This window comes from Chelonia mydas, chromosome 1 (genome assembly GCF_015237465.2).
Source record: "Chelonia mydas isolate rCheMyd1 chromosome 1, rCheMyd1.pri.v2, whole genome shotgun sequence".
Taxonomy (NCBI): Eukaryota; Metazoa; Chordata; order Testudines; family Cheloniidae; genus Chelonia; species Chelonia mydas.
The window spans coordinates 302,076,527-302,097,949 of NC_057849.1; the positions used below are offsets into that span (position 1 = coordinate 302,076,527).

The 21,423-nt window shown below is 44.5% G+C and overlaps 1 protein-coding gene and 1 long non-coding RNA gene across 4 annotated transcripts in view; one reads left to right on the forward strand and one right to left on the reverse strand.

Annotated features, from left to right (window-relative positions):
• Window positions 1-21,423, forward strand: part of CFTR (CF transmembrane conductance regulator) — a 152,040-nt gene that overhangs the window by 45,764 nt on the left and 84,853 nt on the right. For both annotated transcript variants that reach the window (XM_043549956.1, XM_027820802.3), the window contains one exon: window positions 1,520-1,711. In XM_043549956.1, coding sequence (XP_043405891.1) covers window positions 1,520-1,711 — 192 coding nt within the window. The remainder of the gene's footprint in view (window positions 1-1,519; window positions 1,712-21,423) is intronic.
• Window positions 1,422-20,000, reverse strand: LOC122466435. Of its 2 annotated transcripts, XR_006291913.1 has the most exons (3): window positions 19,818-20,000; window positions 17,364-17,532; window positions 1,422-1,622 (listed from the first exon to the last, which is right to left on the reverse strand). It is a non-coding gene; the product is annotated as an uncharacterized LOC122466435 (long non-coding RNA). The 2 variants fall into 2 exon arrangements; XR_006291914.1 differs by lacking the exons at window positions 17,364-17,532; window positions 19,818-20,000 and adding an exon at window positions 11,815-11,860.

The following is a 21,423-nucleotide window of genomic DNA, read 5'->3' on the forward strand; positions in this document are numbered from 1 at the left end:
AAACCCATGAACCACAGAAACAGAATACACAATGTTATTTTTGTCTATAATTGGTATCTGCAAAAGGCATTTTTCTGGACTTGGAAAACCGCAGAAGCGTTACAAATTTTTAGGAGTGTTTTACCAGCAGACACTTTAGTTTGAGCAAATTAAAAGTTATATTAGAGACACAGGATTAAAACAAACAGATAGATGCTAGATGTGTGAAACACACTAAATGGTTAATCCTGTGAAATACTGGACCTAATGTTTAACCTGGTGAACCAGGCATTTTGGAGAATTGAGCCTCTGGGACAGGGGAATGATATACCACACAAGATTCTCCATGAATATTTTACTATCTGTCAAACTTCCTCTGAACGTCGCACCATAAAATTGTGACTTAAGAAGATTTATGGAGTTTTTGGCCACCAAGTCCCAGCTGTGCTGATTAATGGTATTCTTATCACTAATAAATAGAGTACCTCTTGTAACATATATTTCCTTGTATTTCTCAATTCTATTCTTTGATCAGGTAGCCAACACTGTGTGGCAAGGTTACTACTAGCTACTGATTAACTTTGAAATTATAACATGTCAGTATTGAAATTACAATCAATTCTTTTATGAAGAGAAATACGAAACACTAGCCATAGCTGAGTTAACAGAGGAAAAATCAGATCAAACTGAGTTGTTTATCTGAACAATTAAACATGCACAAAGAAGTTACACTTTTCAAGGCTACATAGGTAGAAAGATTTCTGAGCCTGCATGTGACAGCCACCACCAACAAAAAGCAACACATTTTGCATTGTGTCATGGGATAGAGAAAAAAATTAAACAAAATAACTGGTGATGTCAAAATTGAATAATAACCTCCTCCCACTCTCTCTCTCTCTCTCTCTCTCTCTCTCACACACACACACACGCACACATTCGTTTATTTAAATCATTGCAGGCCTGAATCTAAAATGTGCCTGAGCAACCATCACATGACTCAAGTCAGGCGAGGGATCCAACAACACAGGATGTGGAGTTTAACTATGCAAGACATCAAGCAGCTACTACAATTGCTCATGCAAACTGTTATGTGTATGCCCAAATGAAACTGTCTCACTGGTAAAATAAATATTTAAAAAATGGCTGTCTTATATGACACTTAGTTTTACTGCACTGGTCTAAGCTGTTTTGATCTTTGTTTCTTAGCCAGAATATCTGCTCAATTCAGTTTGCCAGCTGATCAGAATGCAGAGTTCCCAGTTCCTATACTAGAATAGCTACACGGCATTATAGACTACTGTCCTCATTTACTGAGAATGAAATTCATCCCAGTTTAGAAGCCTTTACAGGACCCTATGCACCACCAAAACCTCCACTAAATACAGCTTTGGTGTTGGATAGGTGCTGATATGGACCCTCTGCACAAGATGAATGCATCATAATAGAGTACAAGCTATTTATTAAGATGACTCACATATGCTGAAAATCTGTTACAGTTGTGTAAATCTGTTCTGATACATTAACTGTTAATTATTTTCAGACTTCTCTCTTGATGTTGATAATGGGAGAGTTGGAGCCTTCAGAAGGTAAAATCAAGCACAGTGGAAGGATTTCCTTTTCTCCACAAGTCTCCTGGATCATGCCTGGAACAATCAAAGAAAACATCATCTTTGGTGTGTCCTATGATGAATACAGATATAAGAGTGTCATCAAGGCCTGTCAACTAGAAGAGGTCAGTCTTAAAATTAAAATTCTCTTATGATCTGTGATAAGTCACATGACTCAAACCAGGTGAGGGGCCCAACAATCCAGGGTATGGAGTTTAACTAAGCAAGATATCCTGCAGCCATGGTCAATTCAGAAAACTCAGCAAGTGCTTCTTACAGTCAGGGTGTCCCTTTGTTCAAGAAGAGGATGTACCTCATAGGTTAATGCATCACTGACTCCTTTTTTTACACCTCTGGATAGGATAGTTCCCTCCAGTTGAGCCAACTGCTCTCCCCTCATGGCTTCACTCAAGGTAGTGTCTGCACAAAAGGTGGAAAGCTGTGGGAGCTGCATTACTTGGAGAGCAGGGATTAACCCTTCTCTAGCTAGTCAGTGGATGGAAGGTGCACATTCTCTCACACAGGCGCTCTCTCTCACACTGCTGCCATAAACACCATTGTCATGTGACAAAAATCACAATTAAGTTGCTGCTTCTAGCATACCAAAGGCAAATGGGGTTACTGGAGCAGAGACTCCTTCCAGGAAAATAAGAAGGGGAGAAAAAGGGGAAGATGCCTTCAAATGACCTTTGCCCAGCCCATTCAAATGACTGCACTGAATGTACTATTTACTGTGATCAATTTAACTAATGACTCACAAATTACTTGCTGTCAGCTAGAAGAGGTCAGTCTTTTCTCTTTGTTTGTAAGTTACTTGTAACTGCTCAGATAACTCATCATGAATGTAACCATGTGTGTGTTATCACTGGGTGATTGGGTTCTCTAGTCACATGGTATTATTTTTATTCCAGATAAACTGGTGAAATTACAATGCCAAAGGAGTGATTATAATTAAAGCCACGGGGTCTTGGGTTCTGTTGGAGAGTGCGAGACTAGTGTGGGAGTTAGGAGGAGCTAAACAATCAGAGTTAGAGAATTTTAGGATATTTTAAACTAGGGGATGGGGAACCTATGGCCCGTGGGCCGGATCCTACCTGCTGCTTCATTTCATCCGGCCCACGGCAAGGCTATATGCCACGGGCCAGAAGCCCTGAGCCTGAGTGCCCCCCCCTTGGGGCTGGAGCCATGAGCACTGGCTCACCCTGCTGTGGGTGGAAGCTGGGGTTGGCAAGATGTTAAAAGTCCGGCTGGCTCCGTGCAGCTCCTGGAAGCAGCTGGCATGTCTGTGCAGCCCCTAGGCGAAGCGGTGATCAGGGAACTGAGGAAAACTCCGTGCGCTGCCCCTGCCCTCAGCCATAGCCAATGGGAGCTTCGGGGGCAGTGCCTGAGGGCACAGCGCAGAACCCTCTGGCCCCTCCGCCTAGGGGCTGGACATTGCGGCTGCTTCTGGGAGCAGCGTGGAGCCAGTCAGGGAGTCTGCCTTAGCCCTGCTGTGCCGCCAACCGGGAGCTGCCTGAGGTAAGCACTGCCTGGTGGGAGCCCGCATCTCCTGCCCCAGCTCAGAACACCCTCCCTCACTCTAACTACCTCCCAGACCCTGCACCGCAACCCCCTACCCCAGCCCTGAGCCCCGCCCTGCTGCACTCCAACTCCCTTGGCTCCAGCCCAGAGCCTTCTCCTGCACCCTAATACCATCATTCCCAGCCCTACCCCAGAGCCCACACCTCCAGCTGGAGTCCTCATCCCCTCCCACACTCCAACCCCCTGCCCCAACCGGGAGTCCCCTACCGCATCCTGAATCCCTCATTTCTGGCCTCACCCTGGAGCCTAGGGGAAACCCGAGCACCCGCACACACACACACCTCCATGGGGCTGGAGCTGTGACCGCCGGCTCACCCCGCTGTGGGGGGAAGCCCCCCACCCCCTCCACGCTCCTCCGTGGTGCTGTGTGACCTGCAACTGAGTTTTTCTGTGGGCCAGTGACCCCTGATAGAAAAAGGTTCCCTACCTGTTTTAAACCTTTCCCTTTTTGACATTTGAGTCTAGCCTTCCTTGAGACATAACTGCTAGAAAAGTTAGGCCACTATATAGTTTGACAGAGTGAGTTCAGACTTCAGATTAGTTTTCTCTTATCACATTCACAGAAAGGGTTTGTGTGAAGGCCTGGTTGCAAATTTTCTCTCAAAATATTCTTTGACAGAAAAGTGGGTTTTACACTAGATGACTTTTTTTGTATGGAAAATTAATTTTTTATTAAAATGTTTCCCCCAAAACAAAAGATTGTGGCCAACAGTGGGAACTGTAGTTTGCTCTTTGTTTTCCCATTCTCCCCTATGGGCCAGGATCCCCAGCTGGACCACATCTTCCACAAAGCAACACAGTCAGAGACTCCACGTTGCATAGATTCCCCTCACCAAAAAGGGGAGACTCTCTGTTGTATTATGGGAGGTGTTGTCTAGCTGGGGTACCTGTCCACAGAGGAGAATGAGGACACAAGGATCAAACTACAACTCCCGTGAGGCACTATAACTCCCATTTTCAGCAGGAAACTCAACATTTCCTGCGCAAGATTTCAATGAAAACTAAAAGTTTTTTTTCCCTGGGGGAAGAAATTTCAGCTCTATTAGTGTCAGTATTCATGAACCCAGTGCCAGTCCCCAGTTTTCTGTCACCAACTGGCATTCACGACAGTTATTGCACAGACAAAACTAATAATTGTAGGCAGTTGCATGTGCACAAGCCCATAACAGCCTCTGTACCAAGGTTGTTGTGTTAGTGCACAAAATGACCAAGGAAACTAATGACCTGTAAAGGAAATTACAAATGCAGTAATAACTATCAAAGCAAAGGAGGGAGAAAGAAGTCATCATGTGCACCAATTAGGCCTTGTGCAGATACCAGGAGCCAGCCTTAACATGGGCACTAATGGTGTAGCTTTGTCATCACAACCCAGTCCCTTGCTAGAGGCAGATCCTGGTGATCTGTTCGGAAAATGCAGTCTCTTTGCGCATTGCGACTCGGGTTAGGGAGCCCTTTTGAGAACAGGGGATGTGGCACAGACTGTTGTTCAGTGAAGGATGATGTAGGGAAGGACAGCAAATCCAGAGAAGAGTGTTCTTCACAGTTTTTCATCCTCTCAGAAAGGATGATGGTGGTAGCAATGTGACACCAATTCCAGAGAAGGGAGGAGGAAAATTGGGCTGCTCACAAAATATTTACTTAAACTATATCTTAGTCTAATTTGCTGTTTGTGATTTGAGATAGAAATTTTTCTGTTTCCTGACTGGATCAGCACTGGATCAGGCCCTTAACACATTCAGACTAAGAATAACCATTCTGCAACATTCATGTGAATGTGTTTGCATTAATATTTGCAAAGAGAAAGGGGGAAATGTGAGAAGCCATTTGAATTTGAAAAAAATATTTGTGAATAGTTTCCCCAGCTGCATATGAAACGGTCTAAGCCCACAGAGTAAGCCTATTATAAAACCATTCACAGTAAGGTCTGATGCTTCTTACCAAAGTTTCTACCTACTTTGATTGTTAAAAGCCAAACAATCATATTTTAAATTCATTTATTCTTTCAGAATACATCTAATTACCAAAATGTCTTTATAGAAAATGGAATTAACAACCTTTACGTACGATTAAAAATAACCAGAAATTTCAGAACAGCTGTTTATTGAATGAGAAAAAATGCTTCAGGATGAGGAGTATGGTAATAGGGGAGCCTCTAGAACTGTATGAAAGATCCCAGGAACGGTGTGAAAGGTTTAGAATCTCAGAGCTACTCAAAATTAGGAAGAGTGATACTGCTACTTATGGGCTTAGTCTATTAACAGGGAGTTTCCAGGGTGGGACACCACATGAGTTTTGTGAAACACCAAGCAAACCAGCTGTGGAGCCCCTGTGACCAGATTTTGAAGGTTCTGATACACATAACCTACACAAACAGAACCCAGCAAGGTTGGCTCAGGTGAGTTCTCCCAGCGCTGTGGTTTAGAGATGGTCAACAATTTTCATTCAAAAATCTTTTTTCAGTGAAAAGTTTTCATAGAAACAGAAATCTCCATAGAGATTTCTGAAAAATTGAGGATTTAATTGAAAAACCCCAAACCCTAAAAACTATTCTTTCCTCAGCTGAAAATAGAAAATATTTAAGCAAAAAACCTGAAAAATTTAGATAATTTTTTGCCGAAACAAAAATTATATGTTCATCAACATTTTTAAACAACAAAATTTTTTAAAAACAGCTTTACTATTTTTTAACTCTTATAAAACTATTTACTGAGGAAAGTGTCTGCATGAGGTGCTCAGTTTTGCTATTTTTCCACACCAAAACTGTCGTTGATTTCAATGGAGAGTCATGGGCCAGATTTTAAAGGCCTCAGCAACTACCACTCTTCTTGACCTCATGGCCAGATTTTCAAAAGAGCTCAGTATTCAGCGTGCTGAGGTCTTCTAAAAATCTGACTCTGTGCATGTAAACTCCTGCAGGATCAAGCTCCTATTTAACATCCAGTTCGTAACTGATACATTGAGGTGGGCTCCATGGGTACTGTATGTTTCTTGCTGCTGTCAGATCATGGTTCCAGACAAGTGTTTTTATCACACAGTGAAACACAAAAGTGTATTTTGTAAAGATGTATTGCACTAGAGCTTGTCTGTATTTATTCCACCCAGCTTCTAATATCTTCTTATTCACCCAGCCTTGTCACAAGACAGGGCTCTTGTTTTCATCTATATATTAAAGACAACAGATATTTAAACTAGCTTAGCAAAGTCTTTCTTTAGGTCATACAGTGAAAGTTATTTTCTTTTAGATCCATTCAAGCAAGAAAACAATAGATGGTTTGTTTTAAGATAAGAGGAGGTTACTGTACTTTATCTCTATGCAGGGTACAATTAAATAATAAAGCTTTTTTATATATGTTTAAGGCCTTACTGTGTATGCCACTGATACTCAAAGAACAGCCTGAGTTTTGATTAGCAGTTTGACAGGAAATTTATTAAGACTTTCTGAAGAAGAGGTCCTGGCTTTGTTCCATGCTAGGCCTTCTGCCACAGACTGCTGCATGAATCCAGTCTTATAGCTATTGTCAACAACACAGATCCAAGAACCAGCCTGTTGCAGCCATTCCAAATTCTATTTTTGCTCTAAGGGCCACGCTGTGCATCCCCTGCAATAAGACAGGAAATTCCTAGAATGATGGGAAGGTTAACAATATTGGTCAGCCTCATGACTGCTGACTGCTCTGTCCATCCCGTGGGTGCCAACTGCTGAATCTGACCCATATCTTTTAGGTCTTTAAGCCTCTAGAGCTAGTGCCAGTGAGGTGAGCAGCTGGTTAGCATAAGAAAAAAGTGTTATTAAGTAGTTCTCGACAGTAGTTCAAGGCACTGCCTTGAAGGTAAAAAAGAATGAACAGATATCTTCATAATGGCAGGAGGAAGTTTTGGTACATGTGGACTCTGAATAAGCTAGTCTTACACTATGACCAGGGAGAAATCCAGCAAGAACCCTTCCCTCACACGGTGTCCTAGTGTCATCAGTCAACTCTTCAGTCCTTCTAGCTTCTACAAAGTTTCTGAGGAAACACTGTAGAGAAGATTAAAAAATGCTGAAAACCAAATGTTAATTCCCTACCTACAGCCTCTGGTAAATCTTTTAGAACTCAATTGTGTGCTTAAGGCAGAGCCCTGCTCTTGGTGGGGCTGGTGTGGATCACCAGGAAGTTTCTGCCTGTGCTCCGTCATACCCCTTTATGAATGACCAAATACTCCACCTGACTGAGTGAAGGGGCCGCAATTGTTTCTGGCTTTTACATAGGCTATGCAAAAGGGCTTGGAGGTGGTGGTGGTGGAAGAAAACTCATCTCCTCACTGCACATCTGCAGAAGGGCCAGTCTGAAGGCTTGTCTGCCTGGGAAGATAGCATGCAGCAAGGGAGGGTGTGAATCTAGAGCATACCTGCTGTCCATGCCCTAACTCACTGTGTGAACACTGCCACAGCGCAGTGAAAGTCCCAGACTGCAGCTTAGCATACTGTACTTGGAAGCATCAGTGTGCTAAGTCATACACCAGGACTTTCAAAGCACTGTCATGTGTCCATATGGTGAGTTAGTTACTGATGTGCTGTAAATTCACACTCTGGAGTGCTTGTTAACTTGCCATGTAGATAAGCCCTCAACTACAGTTAAATGAGATTCTACCCCAAATTCATGTTCTCATTGACACAACAATCTTGGGGAGGAAAAAAGCCCTTTCCTGTATTTGATACAGAGGACTGGAACAATACAACTTGTTCCAGCTCCTAGCAGCAATGTAGATGTGGAATGATCCCTCTCCTATCTCCATCACGTCCAGACTTCTAAAGAAAGTAGCATGATGGAGTGCACATTTAAGATCCACATCAGCTTGTTCCAGAAGGAAAGTTAAGTGACTGCTCAATAGAGTCATTTTTCTTCTTCTTTCCCATCCCCCCCCCCCACCTAAACATGCACTAATTTATGTCTCTGATCATTTCATTTAAGTAAATAGTATTGTAAGTGCAGAATTTGGTCCTTGGCAGGCACCTGTTAGTGCATGGTACTTAATTATTTCAGTGAGAACACAAGGTGCTCAGCACCCTGTTGGTTTCAGGTCTTTGTTTTGGGTTTGATAGGTTTGATTTTTCATACAATAACAGAAATTGCTTTGGCATTATTTTGCCTTATTTTAAAAAAAGGTTTAAAAATACTGACCCTAATTATTAGGACAGATCACAATTAAAGTAAAAAAATCTCTGTGCATGAACATTAAGAAAAAGACAGTACTACATTTACTCTTCATATCTCTTTTGACTGGCATTTAACCTGTTTTCTAAGAATTTATCACTTACAACCATTTGAGGAATTACTGAAAACGTGTGCAGTAACTTTATCTCAAAAGTAATTATGCATAGATGGAAAATGCAAGCAAATAGTTCACATAGCTTTCCAATATTTGAGCCTGTCCAAGAATAAAATGTTCACTGTATAGGATAGCAGGAATCTTTATTTTGAGGGTGGAGCATTTTGTTTGTTAGATTCTGAATTAGTGCTTATGAAGTAAAAGAAGTTCCATCTGGTAGTACCTGTTGCACAAAAGTGTTTCTTGATAGAACAAATGAGCATTTAGATTGTTTCTTAAAAAAAAAAAGCATTCCTGCTGCTTTATTATTATTTGTTGTTTGCGTTCCAGAAGGCCATAGACAAAGAGTACACATCTATTGTAAAAGACAGTCCCTACTCTAAAACTCTTGGAAAGCTTTCAATTAAAGTTATAGAAAAGCAATGAGAAAAAAGTGACTTATTTTTTCCAGTGAGCTCCCGCAAGGCCATAAGAATTCAGAACCGTAGAAAAGGACACTATCTATTCTAAAGAACTCTGACTGAATATACTGGCCTGATAATTTGGCAATGTATGTTTGTATGGCCTCTAGCATAACAGGATCCTGGTCTATGAATGAGGCCCCCAGGTGCTACCATTGTACAAATAAAATAAATAAGTTGGGTAGGAATTACACTCTTGCAGAATCATGCAAAATACAGGCCAATATTTGTTAAGGCTGGTTCTGTACAGACTAAGATAATTTTGTAATAAAATTGGTGTATAAACTACTTAGCATACACATCAGTGATTTTTTTCCCTTGTGGTAATATCACCCACTGGTGTGGTGCCCTCAGGACTAGAGGAGCTTAAGAAAACTGCATGGGGCATTGCCTATCAGCATGCCTAAGATTTGCTTAACTTGTGTATGCTTATGTCTTAAAGTTATTTGTAGTAGTTTGTTTGATAAGATTAAGATAGTTCAAAGCACCACCATTAATGGAATTAGAACGAAAGTATATGATTTTTATATTTGATAGTGGGATGTATCAGGTGAGCAGCAGTTGTTCGTGGTACCAGTTGCCAGGGTCTTGATTTCCACCTGACCGGGGTACTTGGGCTATTAAAATATAAAAACCCAAACCTCAGTTCAGCTTTTAAACTGAGACTTCCAAAGGCTTCTTATGGCCTGATTTCTAAATGACCTTAAATAAAAAGTAATGCCTTTGGTCCGTGGAAGTTTGAGTCAATCAAGAAGAAAGCTTTTCCAGCTAGCATTGTCCCTCCCCAACAGGAGTCTAGTTTCCAGTGCAAGCTGGCCCCGACTCCTCATAGCACATCCCTCATAGTGTTCTTGGGGATTTATGGAACTGGTCACAGCTGATACAGCCCTACTACCCTGACATGTCCTACACCTTTGTGGGTGGAGGGACTGGTGACATCTCTGGCAGCACAATGCTCAATAATTCTGTGCTCAGTGCTAATTCAGTGGAGAAAATGCCATTTATTTAGGCTTGGCACAATTTGATTTTTTTTTAAATAATTTCAACTGATAAAAATACAAACTTAAAAATAAACATCTACATTATCTATTTAAATTTTCACAGCTGCAGGAAATTATGGGACAGGATCAGAAAATTATTTAATGACAGTAAATGTTGAGATTAAAAAGCTAAAGCTTTGTAAGCATTAAAACACAAACTGTCAACATCACATGTCAAAATATACAAAGTAAATATCCTTAACTCAAACTCTAATAAGTTCTCAGTTATCATTTCTTACTTTCCTTGTCTGTAAATTTTGATTATCCTTGATGGAAAAATTTTTTGGTGAGTTTGTGTGTGTACAGTGAAATCAACTTTTCACCACATTTACTGATAAAAATCTAATCCTTCCAAGCCTACATTTACCAACTCACCAACATTACTAAAACAGGGCTAGTTCCTGACAGGGCTAGATCCTGGCTTTAAGGTCCTGGACACTGTATGGGGCAAATCCCAGCAGGAGCTCCCACAAGTAGGCAGGATTGCTGAGGGAAAATAAGCAAGAGTAGGCCCTGAAGTATACTCTCCCCTGCACCAGCATATCTCAAGTAAGGGAGGACATGTCGATTACCTCAGTATTTCCCCTTCCACTTTATGGAGGACAGCATCAGGGCAATGCTAGTGCGGAATAGTTCTTCTGTGAAATGAGTATAATTGTAACGAGTAGCTTCCTACAGGGGCTCAACAGGATGTTTTCCTTTAACTAATGAAACAATGCAAAATGACTGCCAGTTACTTTGAGATTTAAAATGATTTGTGATCCTTTCAGAGCTAACCAGCCATGAAACAGGTGGCCAGATGAAGATCACTAGTTCTAGTGAAGGCTCATCAAGGAACAGTTGGGCCTTGTAGGATGTGAAAGTGTTAGATAACAAATGTTAACAGCCTAGTGTAGACAAGGCGGTGTGCTTTTAACACATGTTAAACTGGTAGAGTTAAAGCCTTAGGACATTTGAAGTGAGAGGCCCTACATTTAAAGTTCATTAGTTCTTACTTTGGTAAGAAAAATAAAATGAACCTGAGAAAGAGATGGAGTTCTCAGAGTCAAGACAGCAGGAATGTAAACTGTCATTTTCCCTGTTAAAAAACCAACAATCAACTTATCACTTTTTAAAAGAGTGTAATAATTCACCAATTCCGGAGCCCATACTCGTCTTACCATCACTCTTCAATTTTTAGTTTTAAACTGTTTGAAAGAGAATGAAAATATTCTTTTGCCATGATGTCAATCCATTCTGTCTCTGCACAGGTGGTGAATGCATCACACAAAGCTGTAAACACAAATTGCAACCTTCTGAGATCCTAAGAGGCTGACACCCTTAAAGTAAATAGACTACCTGGTTTGAGAGCTCTTAGCTGCCCACAAAGATAATGTTTAACAGTTGTGACAAAGTTCCGAGCTTGTAATTGTGGGTCCCACACTTCCTGGTGGATCCAGGGGCCTCAGAAACTACTAAGGCCCCAATGTGACCTTCCTTTCACAGCCTAGTGGCCAGAGTCACAGCCTAGTGGCCAGAGTCAGATCCTAGTGAGTTACTGGCCTGTGATGAAAGTATGGGAGATGGCAAGAGGAAATACCCCACAGTCTTTGTTACTCCGTAGAGCTCAGGAGGCACACTTCACCCTCCTGAATGGACCGAGTCTTGCTTCCCCTCTCAAGGGGATCTCTGTAGAGTGTGTGTGTTGGGGGAACCCGGGCCCACCCTTTACTCTGGGTTCCAGCCCAGGGACCCTAAGGATAGCAGCTGTTGGTGGATTTCCCTCCACCGCTAACTGCTGCTTTGATTCCCTTGGCCACTTCCTCCGTGGTCCCCTCTTCCTAGCTTCACCTTTACCTCAGGATACAGCAATGCTTCCTCCTCCAGCTCCTTTCACCTGGGCTCTCTCTCAAGGGAACTGGAAAGGAGAGCTTTTAAGTAGTCTGAGTGAGACCTTGATTGGTTCCACCTGTCTCCATTAGCCTAATGACCTTAATTGGCATCAGGTGTCTTGATTGGCCTGGAGTAGCCTTTGTTTGGCTATCCAGGGAACAGGGACCTGCTCATTCTGAGGCTGATATATTTGCCTTCCACCACTCTCTTATATCCTTCTGGTCTGACTCCGTCACATATCCCTCCCCCCTGCTCAACACCAAGGGGTTGGGCAACTTGGATTGTCATGCAATGCACCTGTGACAGGCTGTCTGTGTTGCCGTGGTGATTTCCGGCTCTGTGCTGTATGCGGAACTGGAAGGGTTGGAGGGATAAGAACCATCTGGTCACCCTCACATTTTTCTCCTTATTCCGTTGCATCCACTGAAGAGGGGCATGGTCGGTCATGAGGATAAACTGCCTTCCTAACAGGTAATATCGCAGTGTTTCCATGGCCCACTTAATGGCAAGGTATTCCCTCTTGACCACAGCATACTTCTGTTCCCTTGGGAGGAGTTTCCTACTAAGATAGAGGATTGGGTGTTCTTCTTCTCCAACCATCTGGGATAGGACAGCCCCTAGTCCTACTTCGGATGCGTCTGTCTGCAAGATGAACTTCTTAGTGAAGTCTGGGGCTATAAGTACAGGGCCACTGCAAAAGGCTGTCTGCAGATCTGTAAATGCCCTCTCTGCTGTGTCTGTCCATTGTACCATCTCAGGTCCCCGAGCTTTTATTAGGTCTGTCAGTGCACTTGCCCTGGTGGCAAAATGGGAAATAAAGCTTCGATAGTACCCCAGTACCCCCAAAAATGCCTGGACTTGTTTCTTGCGAACCGGTTGGGACCAGTTTTGGATGGCCTCTAGTTTACTATGCCTCGCTCCACAATGTAGCCCAGATATCCAGCCTTTGTTAATCCTATGGAACACTTAGCAGGGTTTTCAGTAAGGCCAGTGTGCCTTAGGGTATCTAGGACAGCTTCCACCTTTTCCAGGTGGGTTTCCCAGTCTGAGGTATGAATAACCACATCATCCAGGTAGGCAGCCGCATAACTGGCATGGGGGCGCAATAGCTTTTCCATGAGGTGCTGAAAGATAGCTGGGGCCCCATGCAGACCTAACGGGGGGACTGTATATTGAAAAAGAGCCTCTGGGGTGGAGAAAGCGGTCTTCTCCTTTGCGTCTTCAGCAAGGGGGATCTGCCAATACCCTTTAGTTAAGTCTAGAGTGGTCAGGAACCGGGCATTTGCTAGTCAGTCCACTAACTCGTCTATCCGGGTATAGGATATGCATTGAACTGGGACACCTCATTCAGACAACGGAAGTCATTGCAAAACCTTGTGGAGCCATCTGGTTTGGGTACTAGCACGATCGGGCTAGACCACTGACTGTGGGACTCTTCAATTACCCCTAACTCCAACATTTTCTTTACTTCTGCTCTGATTTCTTCTCTTTTGGCCACTGGCACCCAGTAAGGCCTCATTGTTACCTTGGCCCCAGGGTGTGTAATGATGTGGTGATATGTCTCAGTTGTTCGACCTGGCCGAGATGAGAATACACCTTGGTTCCGGTTGACCTCGACCACCTCCTCTCTTTGGGCTGGTGTTAAATCAGGAGACACCTTCACCTGTTTGGGGTTTTTGTTCTCCTGCAGTGGTTCCTTTTGGGCAATTACACATGCTTCTTGGGTACACCAGGGTTTTACAAGGTTGATGTGGTACACTTGTTCTTGTTTTCTACATCCTAGTTGTCGTACCTTATAATTTACCTCTCCTATAGATTCAACTGTTTCATAGGGGCCCCTGCCACTGGGCCAAGAGTTTACTCTCTGCCGTGGGTACTAACACCATTACTCAGTCTCCGGGTTGGAAATGCTGAACCTTTGCTTGGCGGTTGTAGTGAGTTTGTTGGGCTTTTTGGGCCTTCTCCAGGTGCTCCCGCACTATCGGAGTGACTCGGGTTATACGGTCTCTCATTTGCAATACATGCTCAACTATATTCTTCCGTGTATTGGGCTCCTCTTCCAAGATCTCCCTAGCTATATCTAGTATGGCCTGGGGGTGGCTGCCATATAATAGCTCAAAGGGAGAGAATCCAGTGGAGGCTTGAGGAACTTCATGGATGGCGAACATAAGGTAGGGCAACAGGGTATCCCAGTCTTTTCCATCGCTACTTACCACCTTTTTGATCGTGGCCTTGAGGGTCCGGTTGAATCTCTCTACCAGGCCGTCGGTCTGCGGGTGGTAAACCGAGGTTCACAGAGTCTGGACATGGAGCAGAGAGCAGAGGTCCTTCATCAGCTTGGACACGAAAGGCGTTTCTTGATCCATTAGAATTTCTTTCAGTAGCCCTACTCGGGCAAAAATTTCCACCAGCGCCTTCGCTATGGACTTGGAGGCTGTATTTCATAGGGGAATGGCCTCTGGATACCTGGTTTCACAGTCCAAGATGACAACCACATATTGGTGACCTCGAGTTGTCTTCTCTAGAGGCCCCACCAGGTCCATGGCTACCTGCTCAAAAGGGATCTCGATGATTGGTAGGGGTACCAACAGGGCCCTTAGATGTGGGAGAGGGCTGTGCAACTGACATTTGGGGCAGGAGGCGCAGTACCGCCAGACATCCTCATGTACCCCCGGCCAAAAGAATCTGCGCAAGACCTGTGCCTGAGTCTTCTCTGGCCCCAAGTGTCCCCCAAAGAGGTGACTGTGAGCGAGACTTAATATTGCCCTCTGATGTTTTTGGGGTACCAGGAGCTGGTTTACCAATTGTTCCTGCATTTGTACCACCCGATTCAGGAGGTTCTTCTTTATCATGAAATAGGGTGCTGGCCATCGGGCCTTTCCCTACACAGGCTCCCCATCTATCTCGGCCACCTCTTTTCTGACATTATCATACCTGCGGTCTTCTGCCTGGTCTCGCTCGAAAGTCTCTCTTCCGGGACCTATCAACCCTAACTCCGAGGGACTGGTCTCCACCTCCTCGGTCAGTTTGTTGGTATTGGGGTTGGAACGAGACTCTGCTTCCTGCTCTTCCCCTCCAGGAGTCTCTTCCTCAGCTCCCTGTGCCTGTCGGCCTACCAGGTTCCCAAAGCCTTCGCTGCCCTCCTTTCCTTCTTGGTTTTTCTGCCCTTCCTGGGGGCGGGGAACAACTCTGGAGATAGTTCAGCAAAGAAGGAGGGGTGACTTTCTGTTCGGGATGACTCCTTCACTTAAGAGTCTTCTCCTCTGTCCCACCCCTCTGGCAGGAGCAAATTTCCAAATCCCGGGAAATCCCTTCCAATGAGCACTGGGTATAGGAGTTTTGGGACCACCCCCGCTTTTACCCCAGTGATTGTTCCCTGGATTTCGATCCTTACTGGGATGACAGGATAATAATTAACAGTCCCATGTACACATGTTACTCCCATATGCTTGGCCTGTATTAACTGGTTGCATTTCACTAGTTTCCCTGAAATCAGGGTGACAGGGCTACTAGAGTCCGCGAGCGCCATAGTCTCTACCCCATTCAGTTTTACTGGTTTTGTATATTGGTGTGGGGTGGCTGCGACCCCTGTGAGGTTGATTAGGGTGCATGGGTCTGCCCAATCCCCCAGGTTACACTGCATGGGCTCCTCAATATTGGGACATTATACAGCTAGGTGTCCCCATTCTCCACATGCATAACATCTATAAGGGGCTCTAGGTACTCCTTTGTCTCTTGGGTTAGGGCTCTTTGCCCCATGGTTCACCCCGCTCAGCCTATTCTCCCCTTTCTGGGTTCCTGGCTGTTCTGTGGCCACTATTCTCTTCCACCTGGGGCTCCCCGAGTGCTTGGTTATCTGACCTTCTGGGGTCGGGCCTGGATACTTGTTTCGGGAGGGGGCTTCTCTAGGTAGTCGGGACTGCTCAAGGGCCGCTATCCATCTCTCCACCAACGTGATCACCCCGTTGTAGGTGGCAGGGTCGTTCTGGCCCACCCATGCACAAAGATCTGGAGGCAATCCCCTCATATAGCGGTCTATTACCAAAGTTTCCAACATTTCCTCTGGGTTGCATGCCTCGGGTCATAACCATTTTCGTGTGAGGTGGATGAGGTCGAACAATTGGGACCTCGGAGGCTTGCCATCCTGGTATCTCCACTCGTATCTCTGGGACCATACTGCAGTCATTACCCCTGATCGCGCTAGGATCTCCACTTTCAGCTGAGGGTAGTCACAGGCAGCTTCAGTGGGCATGTCATGATAGGCTTTCTGAGCTTCCTCACATAAGGGAGCAAGGTTGCTGGCCCACTGGTCCTGGGGCCATGCATCTCACAAGGTGGTCCTCTCAAAGGAGAGAAGATATGCCTCTATTTCATAATTGGCTGTCATCTTTGGTAGACAACCAGCAGCCCTCCATACTCGTGACTCTTCAGACCCTTGGTTTTTGGCAGTGAGGGCTTTCAGGTGGTCTACCACCCCCTGTAAAAGGGCTCGATCCTGGGAGGCCTGCCCTATCAATAATTGGTTAGTCTCTTGTTGTAGCTGCATGGATTCTTGTTGTGCCATCGCATGGACTCAGGTGGCTTCCTGCTGGGCTGCAGTGGCATGTATCAGTGCTTTTATTACATCGTCCATTGCAGTGAGGACACCTAAACCCCATGCACTTTTTTTTTTTAATTCTCCCCTTTTTCCGCTGTGTGGTGAATGATAAGCCAACAATCCCACCCCCACACCAGTTGTGACAAAGTTCCGAGCCTGTAATTGTGGGTCCCGCACTTCCTGGCAGATCCAGGGGCCTCAGAAACTTACTAAGGCCCCAATGTGACCTTCCTTTCACAGTGTAGTGGCCAGAGTCACAGCCTATTGAGTTACTTTCATCACAGGCCAGTATGGGAGATGGAAAGGGGAAATACCCCACAGTCTTTGTTGCTCCGTAGAGTTCGGTAGACACGGTTCACCCTCCTGAATGGACCAAGTCTTGCTTCCCCTCTCAAGGGGATCTTTGTAGAGTGTGCATGGGGGGAACCTGGGCCCGCCCTCTATTCCGGGTTCCAGCCCACGGACCCTAAGGATAGCAGCTGTTGGTGGATTTCCCTCCACTGCTAAGTGCTGCTTTGATTCCCTGGGCCACTTCCCCTGTGGTCCCCTCTTCCTAGCTTCACCTTTACCTCAGGATACAGCAATGCTTCCTCCTCCAGCTCCTTTCACCTGGGCTCTCTCTCGAGCGAACTGGAAAGGAGAGCTTTCAAGTAGTCTGAGTGAGACCTTGATTGGTTCCACCTGTCTCCATTAGCCTAATGACCTTAATTGGTTAATTTCCATCAGGTGTCTTGATTGGCCTGGAGTAGCCTTTGTTTGGCTATCCAGGGAACAGGGACCTGCTCATCCTGAGGCTGATATACCTGCCTTCCACCACTCTCTTATATTCTTCTGGTCTGACTCTGTCATACAATGCATACAAACAAAGGCTGTGTTTCATGTGAAATCAAATAATAAAAAGAAAGACAGATCCTACCTTTCGTTGGGTTGGGTCACAGAGGATGGAGGCTGATAGGATATCAGAGTCAGATTCCAAGCCAGAAGGGATCGTTGTGATCACCTAGTCAGAACACCTGCATGAGGAGCATCTTCTCCATTCCTCGTGTGCAATCAGTATGTTTTGTTCCTTGGAGCTTAAAGAAATTCTAGGAGAGAGGGCAAACAAACATGCTAGCCTGTGCACCACATTCCTAAGGGTATGGGATCCGCTGGCTAGGGTTAAGATTCAGCCACCAGCTGGCTAGTTCATACTTTGCCATGAGTAGAGTGTGCTACAGAGGGGTGCAAATTCGAAGTTTAGAGGAGCAACAAAATGCATCCCACCACATATCCTCCTTAATCTTAAGGAAGCTTACTGGCTGGCAGAATTCTTGCAGCAGAGGACACATCTACCAGCATCTCTGCTTCACCTTGCAGAATTTGCCTTGAATACAAATAATCTACAAGTGGGTCATATGCTGCATATTCTGAACAGTTAAGATTACCTGTGGCAGGATACTAATGCACAAAACACTAAAATACATAAATAAATAAAATGGGTACCTGGAATATCAATAGAAGATCATTGAGTAGGAGTTGGGAGGCTGATATTACCTCTGTACTCTGCATTAGTGTGTCCAGTTCTGGTGTGCACACTTCAAAAAGGGTGTTCACAAACTGGAAAGGGTTCAGAAGAGGGCTACAAGAATTATTCAAAGTCTGGAAGACATGCCTTACAATGAGAGAGTTAAGAAACTATCTATTTAGATCAGTGGTCCCCAAACTGTGGGGCATGGAGGAATCTTTGCGAGGGTGTGGTGGGGCCCAGGCCAGCCTCCCTCCCCCAGGCCACTCCCGGCTGTGGCCCTACTCTCAGCTGTGGCCTCAGCTGCTGCTCCCAGCCTCTGGCCCTCTTCCCAGCCCCAGTGGGGCCCAGAAAGATTACATTACGGGCTAAGGTGAGGGTGCAACATTAAAAGTTTGGGGACCACTGATTTAGATAAACCAAGAGAAGATTAAGAAGTGGTTTGGTCACAATCTACAAGTATCTACACGGGGAAGAGATTTCTGATAGTAGATGGCTCTTTAATCTAGCAAAACAAACAAAAAGGCAAAAGATGATCTAGTAGTTGGTGATGAAGCTAGACAAATTCAGGATAGAAATAAGGTGCACATTTTTAACAGTGAGGATAATTAACAATTGGAAAAAGCCATCTATGGGCGTGGTGGATTCTCCTTCACTTGGTGTCTTTAAATCAAGACTGGATATCCTTCTAAAAATAAATGCTCTAGCTCAAACAAGTTATAAGATTGATATAGAATTTACTGGGTGAAATTTTATGACCCTTCTGACTTTAAAACCTATTAACTTTAACTTCCTTCCACTCCCTTCCCCATTTTATTTTATTTCAGCCTTGTTATATACATTTGCAATTACAGCTTGCTGATTTTGCAGAAAGCACAAAACTGCACTTTCCCCCTGGTCATTAAACTATAAGCAGTCTTTAAAATTAAATGGATCTGAACAAACCCCAAATTTTGAGGCTGTTCAACTCCAGAATGAAACCTCACCATTCAGGCTAATGTCTGCTTCTCAGCATTTCTGCTATAGACTTAGTAAGTAATAATTCTGAATGCTTCAAATTTGTGTGTGTTCAACTTGGGACATGTTAAAGGGGCCTGATTCTTAGAAAGTCCTGAGCATTTCCGTAGGGAAAATCAGGTCCTTTTAAGGTGTCTCAAATTGGTCTCAAAGTCACCAGTCACTTAAAAAAATTGGTCTCCTATTCAAATAAAAAAGCCTCTTGTGCTCCCTAAATCCTGCTGCTCATTAGATTTGTGTAAAATCATTCACAGAAAGTTCATGATCCCAATCCAGGAGTTCTGTTTCACAAGAGTTCATGACATTTAGCTGGAGTTTCAGGTCCACCCAAAACTCAAGCAAATGCTGGCAAAATTCACCCATTCCCTAATGAACTTTTCCTTTGGCAGAAGATTTTTAAAGCAAGAAATGGTGAGTGTGTTCAATTTATAGACAGCACAGTCAGGCTAAGGGAATTAAGTCTGATTCAAGAAGTGACAGAGAAGATAGGACAGCATCCAAGATATTCTGCTCAGAAACTCGTACCTTACACAAGGAAGGAGGGTGGGGAAGACTGACTAGAGTACAAAAAGCATTTAACCAAATAATATCAGCATGGAATACTACAAAGTGGAGCACTCAGATTTATTTTATTGCTAAGCAAGAAGTGTTTTATGCTCAAACTTTCACAGGTTATCACAACCTTGAGATAAACTTTACAAAGTTGGTATATTCCTGTCTTTTGAGTCAGTGTTTCTCCTCACCCACACTTACGAAACAAGATCCTCCCCTGTGTTGGAGCAGCTGCCTACCATGCCACTGGTGCAAAGCTATCCTCTGCCCAGCAGATCTAACCCATAGAGAGCTCACCTGCATAAGGTGATCCTCCACTGACCTTCTAGGACCTTCAGGCCATTGACAGGCAGCTCAAGTTACAGTAGCCAATTTGCATCAGGGAACCAGACTGGTGCAGAATGACCCAGGCTTGAAAGAGTGCAAACATGGCTTAAACCCACTGGAATAGATTGGGCCTATTTTATAGCACCCTCTTCCTTTTGGACCAAAGGTTATTCTACTGAGTCATCTCACTCCCTGGGCTAATCCTTGTCAGTTTATTCCTTGAGAAACACAGTCTTCAGCTAGAGCAGTTTCTTTAACTGAGCCTTCTTAACAAACACGGTCCCATCTCACCCCACCCCCCAGACTCTGACTTCAAAATCTGTGTAAGCACAGCAGTCCCTTCCCCTGCCTCTCATACCACTAATTCCCACAGCAAGTTTTCCTGGCTCTTGCCTCAGCCCTCCATGGCTCCGCAGTGGTCTCCCCTCTTGTCTCTCTGGTTTTCTGAAGCAGTTCCTTTCAGTAGTAGCTCCACTGGCAGTACACTGGACACAGCCCCAGGAACTTCCACAGCCCCTCCCCACATTGCTGCTGCCCTCTTTTATAACGGCAGCTAAGTAATTCCATCTCTTTCCTCAGGTACAGGGGGTGAGCTAATCCGGCAGCCAGGCCAGCTCCAGGCCTCTGACCCCAGAGAAATGTTATCCCTTACTCCACCACACCCACCGGTGGATAGGTCCTGCTGAGTTGTGCTGAGCAGTTCTTGGCCACAGTGGAGGATCTGGCCCATTGTGTGTATTCTCTGCCTAATAAGAGGTGTCCTTATAGTTTCAAATCCACTGCAAGCCCATCTGCTTAGAGATGGGCTTCAGTTGCTCAGTTCCAACTGAGATCCAAAAGTGAAGGGGTATTAAATCTGGGGGTTTGTTTGGGCCACATCTCTATTTCTGTGAGATTTGAAAGGTTTATGTTCTTGCTGGAAATACAGAAGTAATCATGCGAGTGAGCAAATGGGTGAGGGAGTGTATTTTGCTTGTAACTAAAGAGAAAAATGATTAAATTGAGTGGAATGATGTTCTAGCTCCTTATTGAAATCCTTTGCTTCTGTTTCAGCTCAAATATACTTACAGATTCCCTAGGGCATTTCACACAATGGGGCCTGCACTATGATCTTTGTAGTTGTTGGGAATGCTCTTGAGGCTTGCTGTGCAGAAAACAGATGGCAGAGAGAGAGAGAGAGAGAGAGGAAGACCACTTCCAAGAGGAAGGAGGTGGAATAAGAGAAGGGGAATATATTGGGTGGGGGCAGGGGAGAGAGAAGGCAGAGTGCGGAGAAGAGAACACAAAGGAAATTGGGGAGAGCGGATAGAGAAGTGAGAGTATGGGATATTAGTGAGAATAAAGAGAGAGCAAGGGGAAGAGAGAAGAAGAGAAAGTGAAGAGATCTGCGGGGGTAGAGAAGGGGAGAGTGAAAGAAGCAGAGAAGAAGGAAGTCAAGAGTATTAGAGAGAGAAGGAGGAAGTGAGGGTGAACTAAAAAGAGCAGACACTGGATGGCTGAGATCTCTGCTCTGTTCTATCATTTGCAGGGTTATTTTATTTTGGGGGGGGTCCAAAAGTTGGCAACCCAAAGTGCA